The 16,479-nt window shown below is 37.9% G+C and overlaps 1 protein-coding gene across 1 annotated transcript in view; it reads left to right on the forward strand.

Moving 5' to 3' along the window:
- Positions 1-16,479, forward strand: part of cacna2d2a (calcium channel, voltage-dependent, alpha 2/delta subunit 2a) — a 221,880-nt gene that overhangs the window by 166,255 nt on the left and 39,146 nt on the right. The window contains exons 9-10 of the mRNA XM_081381233.1: positions 12,440-12,490; positions 13,749-13,848. Of these exons, the coding sequence (XP_081237359.1) occupies positions 12,440-12,490; positions 13,749-13,848 (151 nt within the window). The remainder of the gene's footprint in view (positions 1-12,439; positions 12,491-13,748; positions 13,849-16,479) is intronic.

Below are 16,479 nucleotides of genomic sequence, written 5' to 3' on the forward strand. Positions count from 1 at the left end.
CCCATACATTAAAGAAATGTATTAGTATCACCATTTTATCAATAACTTGTTTACAGAATGCTTGAGCTTGATGAAGACAAACAAACAGACAGATAGATAGATAGATAGATAGATAGATAGATAGATAGATAGATAGATAGATAGATAGATAGATAGATAGATAGATAGATAGATAGATAGATAGATAGATAGATAGATAGATAGATAGATAGATAGATAGATAGATAGATAGATAGATAGATAGATAGATAGATAGATAGATAGATAGATAGATAGCAGCTCAGATCATTTGATCTTTGGAGAATTTAATGAGACATATTTCTCAACATTCATATTCATTTGGAGTTTGAGACATTGTTGAGATCTTTTCTAAAACGATGTAAGACTACTTTCTTTTTGAGGACAAGAATCAGGGCACTTAAAGGCCCACTGAAGTGCTTTGAAACACGCAGCGTTATTCAAAGTGTTGGGCGGGACATATCGAGCAGCTCCTCCCCTTTTTTTTAAATAGCAATAGCGTTTAGTTTATATCACAGCTCAGCCAGAGCCGTCGAGCTCGGTAAAGCTGCATTTGAAAGCCTATGACAGCCACAGTCTAAAAGATTCCTCCTTTAGATTTAATATGAAACTGTTAATAAAGCAAAGCTGTGAACATAATCATGTTGAGGATGTGTAGTTTGAAAAATGTGTAATTTATGTTGGTGCATGGCACTGATGTTATCTCTTCTACTCATCAGTGCTGAGTCTAACTGTTTCTCCTCCTAATCTCCTCCATCACTTTAAAATACAGCAATCTGTGCAGAATTCAAATGTGTCTGATAAGTTTTGTGGTCTTCGTCGACTCGCACATATGATCCGCTCTGTGCTGTCGCGTCTCTGGACCGGAGCTGCGGCGGATCGCGTGACACTAACGTGAAACCAGACTTCATTCGCCCTGATGGAAAACATATTTACACGGTCTCATTCGTTCCCTACCCCCTATATAGTGTACAATGTGCCATTCAACATGTAGAAAATAGTAATTGTGCGAACAAGTAACTTTTTTGAGCCGCAGCTTCAGCGTCTATTTAAAATGTAGGGGGTGGGGCTTCAGATTCTAGAGAGCATTTGATTGGATGAGAACCTGCAGAAGTGCAGAGTGATGTCATCAAAATCATTTATCCATATTGGCGGAAGTGAAAGACTGTAAGAATGTTTATATCTTCTAAATGTGAATTTTGTCATTGGCACACTACCCTTAAGACAACAGTAAGGCTGACATATTCATACTAAATGTAAAAAAACTTCCATTTTGATTTCATGGGAACTTTAAGCATGATGTCTAGGAGAAACAGTTGAGCTGTTAAAGTGTGTGTTCACACTCGGCATGTTTGGTTGGATTAAAACGAACCCTGGTGCGATTGCTCTGTTAGTGCGGTTCAGTTGAATAAGTGTGAACGCTGCCATCCGAACCCTGGTGTGCACCAAACAACAGGACCGAGAACACTGAAAACATGTGTCTCGCTCCACTTCCAAACGAACTCTGGTGCGATTTGACTTTGATATGAATGCAACACAGACGAAAGACATGTAAATGAACCAAAAACGGGACATGATGTCACAAGATGCGACACTAAAAAGGACCGAATGCTCAAGCACAGTTTTTTCTTGTGATAGTCTTGATGTTGCCCATCACAGTTCAGTACAGACATCAGAACTGCGTCTTCTCACAGCAGATCTGTGTGTGTGTGTGTGTGTGTGTGTGTGTGTGTGTGTGTGTGTGTGTGTGTGTGTGTGTGTGTGTGTGTGTGAGACGGAGGGATTCCTGACACTGTTTTGACTCCTTTACACACTTTATAAGCTCTTCACAAGTTCTCAGCTGGTCTAAATACCATACAACAAGCTCATTTAGCCCAACACAGCATTGTTTTATATACTTAATAAAAGCCGACCAATCAGGTTTTGAACACATCCCTGTGCCTTTAGGTCCGGTATCGTTAGGTTTCGGTGTTAAAATGCCAATGTGAACGCTAAGCGGACCAGGATTAAATGTTTTTTTTTGGTCCGGACCAAACAAACCAATCGAACCGAACTACAAGTGTGAACACACCCTGGGAGACCTTTGTGAGATCTCTTTGGAGGGGCTGATCAGCACTCTGACACTCTCTACATCAACTCTGACTCTGACTGGAAAATTAATGGCCCAGTCAACACACTTAATTGTCTCCAATTGCTCTGACATGAATTATTAACATTCTTTTATTATAACGTATGTCTACACACGTTAGCGAAGGACGGCGTGTAGAGTGACGGAGAGGGCAACGATTTAGAGGAGAGAGTGTGAGCGACAGCTAAAGACACGAGGATTGATTGGAAGAGTTTGAAGGAGAAACAGAGAGAGGTGTAGGATTTGTTATCGGAGCGTTACAGAGAAGCCATTGCTATGCAGGTTCAGCCCAGCGTAGCAGATATTCAGCACAGCCAAAGCACATATTGATTTCTGAGAAAAGTCAATCTGGCTCCTAAGTAAATATTACGGCAGCTGCTCAAACGCCATGAACAGCCGCCGAAACAAGATGGAGGCCTGTCAGTCCTGTTTCTGCTCTCTCTCAAAATTAAACATTAATGGTGAAACTGAATTTGTTTGACATTCGCAAATACACCTAGCTCTAATATTTACTGTCGCATTAACCCGATGGCCGATAAAACCGAAACATCTGGATCTCGTACTGTCAGTACCATGGTATAAAAAAATAAAAGCACTTTGGCAGTGCCATGATACGGTGATGGTATCAGACGTAATACTGTGGAACTTTGAAATATACCATGATATTGAAATTCATGTATCTAATATATTGTTTTTACATTGTATTGCAATGTATTACAATAAATACTGCAAAATTACAGTGGGACTTGTCCAAAAAAAAAAAAAAAAACATAGTATTACAATCTGATCATTGTACCATGATACCACCATAGTTATTTTTTGTAATGGAACAAAATATTCCTGTGATTTCTCTGACATGAATTTCACTACCTTGGTATATTTTAAGGTACCTTACTATAACTACCAAAAAGTACTATGGTTACTATATGGTACACATGATACTATGTTACATCATTTTCTGTATCATTATATTTTTCAAAGTACCACAGTATTACCATCTGTACTGTATAAAGTACTATAGTACTGCCAAAGTACTTTTTACATGGTATATCCAAGGTGTTTGAAAACTTTAAAATTACCATGGTACATTGTAAACATTGTAGTACCATGTTTAGTTATTTTTGGTTAGTTAAGTAAAATAAGCATTAAGATAAAAAAAATGTCAAATGATTATTATATAAGAATATAAAAATGTCAAAATGTAATATTAAGAGGTGTGGACTCTGTTTTGAATTCACAAGATAGCCATTTTGTGTTTCTCAATTTTATCAATTTTATCTTTATAAAACTCTAAAAGGACAAACTGACTGGTCGTCCATCCCTACAGATCTGCTGATCTCTGCGTCAAATTATTGAATAATCAACCAAATAAAAAGCGGAATAAACACATGACAACATCTCTTTTCCACAGCTCACCTGCTTCACAGGCCTCAATGTTTTAATCTTAATTCAATCTATTGAAGAACACATCCAGAGGAGAGCCGAGAGAGCAGCGGCCCATAAAATAATAATCCTGTCAGCTCACACACACACACACACACACACACACAGACAGATCCTTTAACACACACTCATGAGCGCGAGACACACGCCTGTACACACGCATTTAAAGGGAAGTGAAGTCAATACCCTTCAATAAACCCCATCAGGAGCTGCATCGCACCTGCAGATTGTGACGGTGGGAAACCGGCAGCCGCACGTGTGTAAGTCAACCGTATAACTTATCCCAGATAAGCGCCTATAATTGACAAATTTTTAATGTGAGACTGTGATAGGCAGGAATATGAGAGTGAGACAGGGAGAGACAGACAGACAAGGTCAGAGAGCATAAATGTTCTCGAGAGAGAAAGTGCTCCTACCCTTCAGAGGTAATGCATTGATTTTTACCCACGCTGCACCGTGATAAAAGTACCTCATGAATTCCAATGTCTTTCTCCTAGTGAGAGAATGCAACACAATCAAAGCGGCACGAGGCACATTACAATGTCAATCCTTGCTTTTACTTTTTCGAGCACCTTCCCTGTAAATGTGTTTTCCGTCATCGCTTGGAAATGGGACATTTTTTTGATGAGGTTTTTCAACCCCTCCAGCCTTTGTGAAAAGAGGGCACACTTTCATATAGACGGCGAGATTGTCTCTCCTATAGACGAGTCTCTGGGTTAACGTGTTTACTGTGCATGATGATGCTGAAGTGTACAGTATTATAGTGATCGTTTGAGGAAACCTGCTGAATGCATTTTATTTTCCGGCTACTTTATTGTTTAGTGTCAAACGCTTACGGTGACGTCTTTTCCATTCTGTACAGAATTAACTTGTCAGATGTATGGCTTTGGCCTGTAATTGGTTTTCGAATTGGGCTATGTTTGGAATAGCTTTCTGCATCACTGTTTCTACATATTCAAGTTCATAATATGCAAGTATGCATAGTATGCCAATTTTCTATATATAATAGAAAATTTAGCTGGATCTGCTTGTTTTCCACGATGCAATGCACTCATCTTGTCCGTTTTCTTTTAGAAAAGGTTTATATGTTAGGCGCCGTTCACACAGAATACGTTTTTCCATTCCACTGCTCTACCTTTCCATTGTTTCGGACAGCATTTTTGCAGCGTCTTGTGCATGACACGGCATTAAAAAAACCACAGCGCTCAAGTTAGAAATCTAGACCAGGCTTTTTTATTACACTGATTTGCATCTTGCATTATTAACAGTAAACATGTTCTGTGTGAACCAACCCTTAGAAATCTTCAACATTATTTGATCATACTGGCAAATATTTATTGATATTTATTATTTATTTATATATAACTGGATTTCACTTGCTTTTTATATACCCGGTTTATCCTGTATGAGTTTTGCTGAACACAAAAGAAGATATTGATGGATACAGTTGATGGACCCCATTGACTTCCATGGTATTTTTTTTCCATACCACCAACTGTTTGGTTACCAACATTCTTCACAATATCTTCTTTTGTGTTCAGCAGATTCATACAGGTTTGGTGCAACAAGAGTGAGTAAATGACAGAGTTTTCATTTTTGGATGAACGATCCCTTTAAGCCATCACAACAAATGTCTGAGGAACAAAATCACTGAGCGAACTTAACTGTTGTGTGGCTGGTGGCGTTTCACAGAAAGACTGGCTAATGTATGGTGTCGGCTGGAAAGAAGGGAAAAGCAGCTAAATAATGTATGAGAAACAACAGAATGTATTTATATGTTCCTGTAGCTGAACTGCTAGAGCGTGGCGGGAGAAATGCCAACGCTGTGGATTCAATTCCCAATGAATGCACCTATTGATAAAAAGTGAGGAAAATAAAATATAAAAATTCAAGTACTTCATATAAGCTCTTAAAATACTACATTTTTTATATTATATTTAAAAAGACTATAACTTACTATAACTTATTTTTATTTACTTATCTTTTCTGCCTTTCACATCTGCTCCAGCTTGTGTACTAATCTAGTTTATACTTTAAACTTGGTATTGTGTACTACGAATATTGTTGGCTCTTAAGACAAATTGTTTGGGATGTTCCTCATTTGAATATCACTTTGAATAAAGCGTCTTCTAAACGTATAAATGTAAAACATCTTTCCATTGACAGGTGTTGCAAAGGTTCATTTTAGACACAGTTTACATTTATACCACCAGTCAAAAGTTTGCACACACTTGACTGTTTATTTGATCTTTCTAAAACCCTAAAAAAAGGCACTTGCTTAAAAGTTTTGTAGACAAATATGAATTGAATTTTATTTTCTAAGAATATACATTTTATTGGTAACTTTACAATAAGGTTTCATTTGTTAACATTATTTAACATGAATTAACAATAAACAATACTTCTACAGCACTTATTATTCCTAGTTAATTTTCAATTCAATGTTTACTAATACATTATTAATGTTCAAATTATCTGTTAACATCTGTAATGCACTGAACTAACATGAGCATGAACCTTTCTATTAACTAACATTAACTAAGGTTATTAAATGCTGTCATAATATATTGCTTGTTGTTAGTTCATGTTAACTAATACATTAACTAATGTGAACAAATGAGATCTTATTGTAAAGTGTTACCGTTACCTTCTTGTTTAAAGTTGGTTAATGAAAGAGCAGAGCTGGAATCTAGACAAAAAGAGGAAAAGCTCAAATATAAGAGTTTGGTCACTAAGGCCCTGTTTACTACTGGTATTAAGATTTGGGTCGATTGGAGTAGAAGAGGCAGACACATTCCCGTTTACACCTGGTGTTTTAATCCGTCTCTTTTGTCCACTTTCAACCACTTCTTCGAGGAGAGGGTCTAATGTATGGGTTTTTCAGATCTTTCCATCTAATGGACAAAATAAGCTCTCGCAATTTACATATGAACTCGACTGGAGACGATCAAGAAACATACAGAGAGCAGCAGCTTGAGTTTTAGTTTAGCTTTAGCAGCCGAGTGTGTGTTAGAAATCAGGAATGGTGAGAGAACATTGTGATGGTACGGTTTTTGTCTTCAAACCAAACTTAGGTTTTCAGCCGACAAAGTTTAAATCCCGTCTGGCTAGAGCTCTTCCCATAATGTTGGCGGAGAGTAGACGCTAGACGGCTGTTTGAACACATTCGACCACATGAGCGTTTACACTACGAAAGCAATCCAGTCGAATGCGTTTTCCACTGCCTCTGGAAATGTAACTCTAAACGTTTTAGACCCCGTTTACACCCGTATTTAGCGTCGTCCACTTGTGATCCGATCGACCAAAACACATCTTAATACCAGGCGTAAACAGGGCATATGTAATTCTCATGTGTTATTTCATAGTTGAGATTACTTAATTATTCTAAACGTATATTTAAATATAAATGATGAAGATTGAGTAGGTGTGCCACAACAGATGCTGTGGGTAGCCGTGATGCTCATGGTCCTTCTTGAGTGTGTGTGTTTATTGGGTAAGCTGGCGGACTGGGAGACCTGGTTTGTGATGGCCCATCTGCATGTCACCTGGCCAGGGCGCTGGGGAGTGTGGGTAATGACTGGGAAGGAATGGCATCGCTGGGTCTCGGTGGAGGGGTAATTATGGAGTGGAATCCATGCAGAAACTGCACATCTGGATCCATCAGGCTAATCCATGGTTGGTACAGTGAGTTGAGCACAGATCGGGAACGTCAGTGTCGCATAGTGGAGATGAATATAGACTAGAGTGTGAAAAATAACTTGCCAAAAGAAACGACGGTGAATGATACCGACAGTGCTCAGATCTGCTGCCCATCTTTAATGGCTGCGTTCACACTGCCAGTGACAAAGTAACACGATCCCATTCATTTTAATAGAGAGCTGGGGATTTTATTCCGAATATAAGTGATTTAAGTATAATCAATATAGTCATTGACGTGAACAAGTTATTATTCTATTATCTGTCTGACAGTGTACAGAGGCCTGCAAGAGAATGAAATGTGAGAGTATATTTCAGGCCTGTAAGAGGATGGTATGGTAAACACCTTGCCTCCTGTCCACTTCTTAAAATAAAAGGCTGGAAATAGTGGCATCTATAGAATGTAGGATGGATGTGTGGATATATATTTGAGTGTGTATCTTCTGCAGAAGCTGCAGAGCCGTCTTTACATCCTTTAGTGGCGTGTCGAGGCAAGACGGAGGAGAAGTTCATCTTAGCCAGCGACATGCGGCGACAGTCACAGATAGTGTGAACACAGCTTTACATATGTTTGCATGAGTTAAACGTACCTTTTACATGTCCTATCAATGAGACATTCACAGTTTTGTCTTAGTCAACATGAAATGCTGCAACAAAAAAACTTGGATTTTGTCCATCTGGAAATGAATATGATTAAATAAGCTATACTGTACAACTACAAGTACTTATTGACTAAGTAGTAGATATTAGGTAGAAAAGTCGATTTTTTTATATATAGATATACATATTTAGAAAATGTACCTTGTCTTCATATATTTGTTGGTTTTTCATGCTGAACTTTTACACCTGACAGGAACAGGTCATGCATTAAACCCTTAGAAAACTAATTTCCTTCATTTAGTCCATTGATTTTTCATCATATGCAGTATTTATGAGGCATGTGCATCTTTTTGGCTTGCAAAATTTCATTGTTTTTTATTGGAGTTTTATTGGTGCTCCTAATGCGCTACTCTCAACCTCCAATTATGCCTCCTGTGTTTACTGAAACTGTATTCACGGAAACGTGTGTTTGTTTGAGCAGAAAGACAGGGAGGCATTATTAGAAGTAAGAACATGAGCAAACACGACACAAACTGAATTGAACATGCTGTGGATTGATTGCATCAAAGCAAACAGAGCTGGGAAATTAATTTTGAATACAGAGAAATCTTGTGTACCCCTGTGTTTCCCGCAAAGATGGAGAAAAAAAATTGATTTAGCAGTGTCTGCTGTCATATTTTGTGTACTTTGCTGATTGAGAGCACTGTTGTTAGCATGCCAATTTGAAACTGTAGCTTGCCAAGATATTCGTAATTGAATTAAGTAATCAAACTACAGTCTCATGTCGCTTCAAACCTGTGTGACTTTATTTCATGAAACACAAAAGAACAGATTTTAAAGAATTATACTGGTTGTGGTTGTACATTCATTTGCTAAGAAGAATGACTGAAGGTTTAAGCTTCAAAAATATGCAAAAGCACCATAAAAGAGTCATAAAAGTAGTATATACCATTTACTTGTTGAGTTGAATATATATTATAGATTGCATGCACTACCATTAAAAGAAAGAAAATAATTTTATTCAGTAAAGATGCATTAAATTGATCCGAGGTGACAGTAAAGACATTAATAATGTCACAAAAATGTATATTTCAAATAAAGACTGTTCTTCTAAACTTTCTATTCATCAAAGAATCCAAAATGTATCATGGTTTCCAGCAGCGCAACTGTTTTCAACATTGATAATCCGAAATCATCATATTAGAATGATTTCTGAAGGATCATGTGACACTGAAGACTGGAGTAATGATGCTGAAAATTCAGCTTTAATCACAGGAATAAATTACAATTTAAAATATATTACAATAGAAAACATTTATTTAAATTGTAATAATGTTTCACAATATTACTCTTATTACTGTATTTTTGATTAGAAAAATGCAGTCTTGGTGGGCAGAAGAGAAGCCTTTAAAAAACATAAAAAAAAACATACTGACTCCAAATTTAAAGGGACGGTTGGCCCAAAAAGTAAGACATTTTAGTCAATAGGGTCGAAACAACATTGACTTTCATTGTATGGATGGACAAGAATTTTTTTAATTTTTTTTAAATATCTCTATATATTCCTCTAGAAGAAAAAATTATACAGTGAATAAATGATGACAGAAATAAACTATCCTTTTCAGTGGCAAAATTTAGTAGCATCACCGCTTTTAGTCAGTAAAAAAAAGTAAATGGACATAAATTAGTGTGTAAGGTTTTGGTCTCTTTGATGTTCACACACTTTTCAAAGCATAGAAGTCATCTCCTCTCTCTCCCACACACGTTATACTCATCCAAATGAAAGACTTTTGAAATGAAACAGATAAAATTAGTACCACTGTGCTTCTCTGCCCTTTTGGGTAGCATCTTCAGTTATCAAAAACTCATTTAATTTCATCATTTCTACCCCCAAAAGCTTTGCACCCAGTCTGAGCGTTGCTAGTGTTGGCTTTAAACAGTCGTTCAGCTGTGTTTGTCCTTTCAGCCAACTATAATAGTCCACGTCTAGCACTCTCCAGTGGCATTAAGAAATGATTGGCGTCCAAAATGAGGGTCAAAGTTCGTCGTACAGGTTTGTGCTAGTTAGCGTTATGTGTGTTGTGTGTGTTGTGTTGTCGCTCGCCTGGGCTTTTCCATTTTTCCAGGGCTTAGCCATGCTTCAAAAGCCTTCCTCGACGAGCCGCGGGCACCTGGCACCACTTCTCACGTCGCCTCTTCAGCCTGATTACCGCGGTAGAAGAGACCCTCGACGATCGGCCTGCTCCTGCAAGCACAAAGCGCTAACTACCTGTCTGCGTGACAGCCAATCACCTCACCATGCAAAAGCACACGCGTTTCCCCCAGTCTTCCAAAGACAACAGCTTTACGACGCCCATCAATCTCTCGGGCTGATTGTCAGGTGTAATGCGTTTTTAATTGCACGGGGAAAAGTGAAAATGGCTTCACTAGTGTTTTCTATATGTCAGCCTCTATCAGCAGTGGACAGATGCTGCGTTCGGCTGCTTATTTATTTATTTTGTTGTCGGTGACACAAAAGTGCCACACATCACTCATTGTGTTTCTGCGCTCAGATTGAGCACCACGCTAAAAATGGCTTGAGACAAAGCGTCTCTTCTCAGCACGCGATCTGCTAGCGCTCGCACAAAGACGCAGAGAGACGGACGAACCGCATAATGTGTTTGTCAGGGGAGCGATGAGTCAGCCGGAGAATAAACGGAGGTCCGGGTTTGATGTTTCGCCTGACATTGTGCTTCTCGGTCTTCCAGGTTAGCTTAGCGCAAACTCAAGACAAGTCAAAGGAGCCTGATTGGACATAGTGAGCTTGAAAACAGGACTGGTGTAATGTTATACTTTGGATTTTGTGAGCCAGAAAATTATTTTAAAAGATGTTGTGAAATGACACCTATAGCATTAACCATGTAAAGCCTCACCTATGAAATAATAGTCTGAAAAATCTTTTTTTATTAAATTGAATAGTTTATTGAGCCAAAAGAAAATATTTAAAAAAAATGGCTCATTATGGCTCATATAGTATGATAAAATGAGGATATGAAGCTCATACTTGAAGAGGAAAAAAACACCTCAGTTTTATTCAGAGGCCCAAACCGAGTAAAAATATGCATTTGGTGCAGATGCTGATATTAATATGGCCAAAAAGTAAAATGATATTCTGATAGCTTGTAATGTAAATCAATGAGATCTATATAACAGTATACTTACATAAAATGCATATAAATATCAGTCGTCACTCTAAAGGCCCTTTCACACAATGATTCCAGAAAATACACCGACAATCTGTCCCGGGATCGTTTGATTTTAGTTCATTCACACCGCCAGTGCGTGCGTTCACACACGTCCCGTAAAGATCCCGTAAAGACAGGTGACATCAGGATGACGAACGCAAACTTTCTTCTTTGTTAATGTGCAATGTGAATGTGTATCTGCATTTAAAAACCCCAGTCAAAGAGTCACACGATCACTACGTCATTGCGACACCACTCCTCTTAAAGGGGTCATCGGATGCCCATTTTCCACAAGTTGGTATCTTTAGGGTCTTCATGTAAAATTTGTAACATACTTTGGTTAAAATTCCTCAATGGTTGTGTAAAACAACAGCCTTTCACCTCCTCAAAAACAGCTCTGTTCACAGCGACCCGTTGCATGTGTCTTTAAGCGATAATGAGCAGCTGCTCACCCATGAGGGCTGTCGACACAAGACACGTAAAGTGCTGCCTTGGCAGACAGTATACAAATGGCTGAGGGCAGAAATATGCTAATACAGGACGGTCATCATATTGCTATATGACATTGCTATATGACATTAATATGACATCATATTGCTCAGAAAATCCAAACGTCTTGATAATTGAGTGTTTAGACTTTTTGAGGATTAAAAAAAAAGTAGTGAATGGATTTGTTTCGTTGTATGGTGGTTTTGTCCACACACTGCAAAGACACATTTATATGCAAACACCTTGTAAAAGTGAATTTTGCATCCAATGACCCCTTTAAGGCATTAGTCCTGGCTTTCCATGTTACTAGGTCCTCATCAATCCCGGGACGGACTGATTTTTGCGTTCCTAAAGAAGGCACTCTAGCAATTCTATGGCAATTTTCTGGGATCAACGCTCTGTGTGAAAGGGCCTTATATCTCCCAATAATATGTCTTAGTAAGATGATATTTAAATGCTTAGTATGATCAAACCTCTATAGTTTTAAAACTTAGAATGCAATGCAATACAATGATGATTGAGAGATGACCAAATAAACCTCCCTTAAAAGCCTGATGCATCACGTTTGATCCTCAAATTTTAAATGCAAGTTTCAAATGTGATACAGTAGCTTTATAGGGTTAAGAAGTTGGCTACTGTAAACCACCTGTAGTTTGGCTTATGAACTATATTACTTGGCTCTTTGTTCAACCTTTTTCATAATAATGATTTTTATAAAAGCAACTAGCAACAAACCATTGGTAAGACTGAACCAATGCCTTATATGCCTTTTTGTTTTATTTTAAATCCATTAAATGTTAATATCAGCACTGACTAGTCTTTTTTTATATCTGTTTAATAGGTACATTCAAGGAGCCTCTTCTCCAAAGGACATGATCATTCTCGTGGACGTGTAAGTAGCCTCTCATCCACACCGTACCACACAAGCACACTCTCTGTTTGTCTCATATGCACATCTCATTAACACACACTGTCATCTGTGTTGATAAATCTGTTGTTTATCATGCACAGACAGCAGTGTGGTGCTCTACTGCCACCTGTTGGCTGACAACAATATTATTCCATCTTATTAACCTCATGCCTCAATATCAAAATGCTACCGTGTTCCCTGAAATATGACTTAGAGGTTATATGCAATGAAAAATGGCATTACTGTTGCCGATATCTCGGCTGCTGGTGGAGAATTTAAAATGTCCTGTGACTCTGATCTTATCTGACCTCTAAAAAGCATCATCTAAAATACTATTTTGCATCAACAGATTTATTGAAAGGTATTTATTGCCTTTTTGGAGCTTATAAAAATGTAGTTTTAGGTGTAATTTAATGCATTATTGAAATAACCGTTTTGTTGTTAAATGCCACATCTTCCACATTATGAATCATCTAGACCTCATTATGAAATGTTTTATTTATCAGACCTTAAGTGTTGAAATTATCCGTGCGCATTTAGAGTCATTGGTAACACTGCTGCGTAGTTTAACAAATAAGTGATTGCCTCAATCATGCAGCATAATCGTCAAAAAAATAATTGATATTCTTAAGTAAACCTCAAGAAAAACTGCTTAATGGAGGTTAATTGTCACTCGCTGGCAATCATCCATAACCTTAAATAGATACCGATATCTGATTAAAAAATACACCGATCGCAGCTGTCGCTTTGCCAAAGTAATCTCATGCCAATCAAAAGCAGCATCGCACTGAGCGTTTCTGACAATCTTAGACTAATCTCATTGTGACGACTGGAAGCATGAGACAATAGTGCTGTCACCAGGTCTTTTATTTTTCCCAGTGTGCTCGGCTTTATTAAACCTTCTAACTCTGGAAGCCAAATTACACATGAACTCGTGCTCTGTGATTGCTTTTTCAATAGCTGCTGTAGGCTATTAATAAATCCAATTTGCAGCATAGAATTCAAATGCATACTTTGTTTTTGAAGATCGACTGTCTCCATACTGTCTTTTTAACGTGCCGTCTACAATTTACTTTTGATGGACGTGGATGAAGGAGACACTTAGCAACAGGTTCTGCTTGGCAACGGCGGTTTTGGGCTCGTGTTTCTGTGCTGTGCCATTTTGAGACATGAATTGTTTGTTGAATAAATGCTCAGTGTTTGCATTCAGTGCATTGATGTATTTAATGTGTGTTTGTAGGAGTGGCAGTGTCAGTGGACTGACCCTGAAGCTGATGAAAACCTCTGTCATTGAGATGCTGGACACACTTTCTGATGACGACTACGTGAACGTGGCTCGGGTGGGTGCACATGTTCACACACTGTCCTTTTTTGAATAATATGAGTAAATAATAGGCCACATTTCATATATTGCATGTACATGATTATTAATTTTAATTGTATTATTATGATTATAGTTTATTATTATAAAATAGTATTTTAATAAAATATTTTCATTAATGTAATATATATATAAAAAAAATATTCATATGAATTGGTATAGGCCACATTTCCAAATTTATTGTAATGGAATAATAGTTATATATATATAATTTTATATGTTTTTATATATATAAACATTGTAGGTAAATGCTATTTGAAGTGAGGTTGTTTATATGGTATATTGCTTGATTAGTGAGAATATGCAGTCATTTTTGTAAGCTATTATTCATAGTAAATACATTTGAGAAGACACCAGCATTAATATTCCATCCTGCGAATCCTCTTTAAATGTTAACCTCTATGAAATTGTGGATGCAGAATGCACATAAACATTTAATCTACGGAGAGTTCATTTATTGCGAGCGCACAATAGCAGCCCGCAAACGCGACCCACGCAAATATGCATGCGCATATACACAGTCGCACACACATAATGAACATTAGCGTTTTGGAGGCCCTCGGCAGTAATCCGGGCTGATCCGTGGCTCTTAGTGTGTGTTTCCTAATCCCGGCTCTGAGAGCGCAAAATGAGCATCATAATCTGAGCCGGAACACGGCTCATTCTACAGCCCGGTGAAGAAAAGCAGTCTAAGACCACATTAGGGTCGCTATGTGTGTTTACTGCTGTTTACCTCCAGACGCTTACAGGAACATGACATCAAAATTGACCCTATTGACTTTCTTAGGGGTCCTATTATGCCCTTTTCCATGTTCAGCTTTCTTTAGTGTGTAATGCTGCTGTTTGAGCGTGAGAACGGCCTGCAAAGTTCCACCATAGTGTGTTATTCTCTATATCAGTGTCACTGTTTCTGAACTCCCTGAAACCTGAAACTCCCAGTGTAGTTCTTCCAGGAAGAAACACGTCACAATATTCCTCATTTAAATAATTCCCGCCCAAGGCAAACGCAGAAAAAGGGACAAGGCCTGGTTGAGTTAGTAGCGTGTTGAACCCGCGGTTATGGTGAGGGGCGTGATATTTCCGAAACACGCTCTGAGCTCTTGACCAATCACAACACACTGGTCCGGCCGACCAATCAGAGCACATTGCGCTTTTCAGGAGGAGGGGCTTCATAGAGACAGGAACTAAACAGAGCGTTACTGACAGACTGGGAAGAGAGGAGCTGCAACAATGGAGAATATGTGAAAAATAAGATATTCAAGCATGAAAACCTGTTCTAGTAGAGCCCAAAATCAGAATCAAGAAAAAAGGCACAATTACAATTACACACCCTTGTTCTTTTGTGGAACACAGAGAGATTCAGACTGGCTGTTCACTCTTTACCATGCAATTGCAATAGCAACGGAAGCTTTCAAGCTTCAAAAATGGATGCAAAAGTACTCCATGATAGTTTTACGTGATGAACAGACTGAAATGTAAGTCATTGTTCACTGATATCTTCCTTCCAGTGAGCTGTGGGATCATTGAGTCGGTCGAACTCAGTCGAACTCAAGAACCGAAGCGGGCATCTCTTTCATGAACCTCATGAAGTATCAGCTCTCTCTTTAATCCTGTCTCTATCAAGGAAGTGTAATTGAGATGTTAAAGAGATCTCTAGGGGATTTTTCTTTCCTATAGGCAGTTTTAAGATGATATTTTTCGTTTCATTTTTGTTTGCATTGGCATTTTTTTCCCTCTGCACCTGCGGTGTAGAACCTTGTAATCAAGACAGCCGGATGTACCTCAGATTTCCACAGCTGTGCTTCCTCACACACACACACACACATACACATGAATGGTTTATGCTGAGGTGTGTGCATTCAGTAAGTAAAGCTGTACTGATAGTGTTATGATGTTATTTGTTGTGTGACAAGTTCCCAACATTTGTAAGTCAGTAGTCCTAGTGTAAGCACATAACCTGTCCGGCACCAGTTTCTTAATCAGTATTTTTGTCCTTTTTTTACAGTACAAATACCCATACATTCTTAAAACAAGACCAATTTATTCTGGAAGCAAAACTGCATGAAATATTTAGACTTTTTTTGGCCTTGTTTTAAGGATTTAGAATTTTGAGAGATCTATGTTTAAAACAATAATTCTAAAATAAAACAGTAAATCAAAAATTAATACAATTTTCCAATGAGGTTAGAAAGATACACAATATATTTTTTTCTCAGGTTTGATTCTCAAGAAAATTTAAATCTTTTTTTTTATATGTTTATTTATTTATTTTCCTGGAAAGCAAGACAGAATATATTTATTTAGTTATTTATGTTTTCAGTGGAGAAGTGTTCTATTACTTTTTTACTTTTCCACTAGACAGATGATAAAACCGACGAAAAACCACTCAGAACACCCTAGCAACCACATAGCAACACCTTGTCGACCACTCACAATGGCAGTGTGTTCTGCATGGTCAAAAAGCACTCGTATGTAAAAATGTTCCGATTTGAGCAGTATTAAATCATCCAGATGATCAGTGTTGTCAAATAGATTTTAAATAGATTTCAAGTTTCATACGAGGTGATTCATCTGCAGTGGAAGCAAATTA

Source organism: Scardinius erythrophthalmus, assembly GCF_964197995.2.
Source record: "Scardinius erythrophthalmus genome assembly, chromosome: 12".
Taxonomy (NCBI): Eukaryota; Metazoa; Chordata; class Actinopteri; order Cypriniformes; family Leuciscidae; genus Scardinius; species Scardinius erythrophthalmus.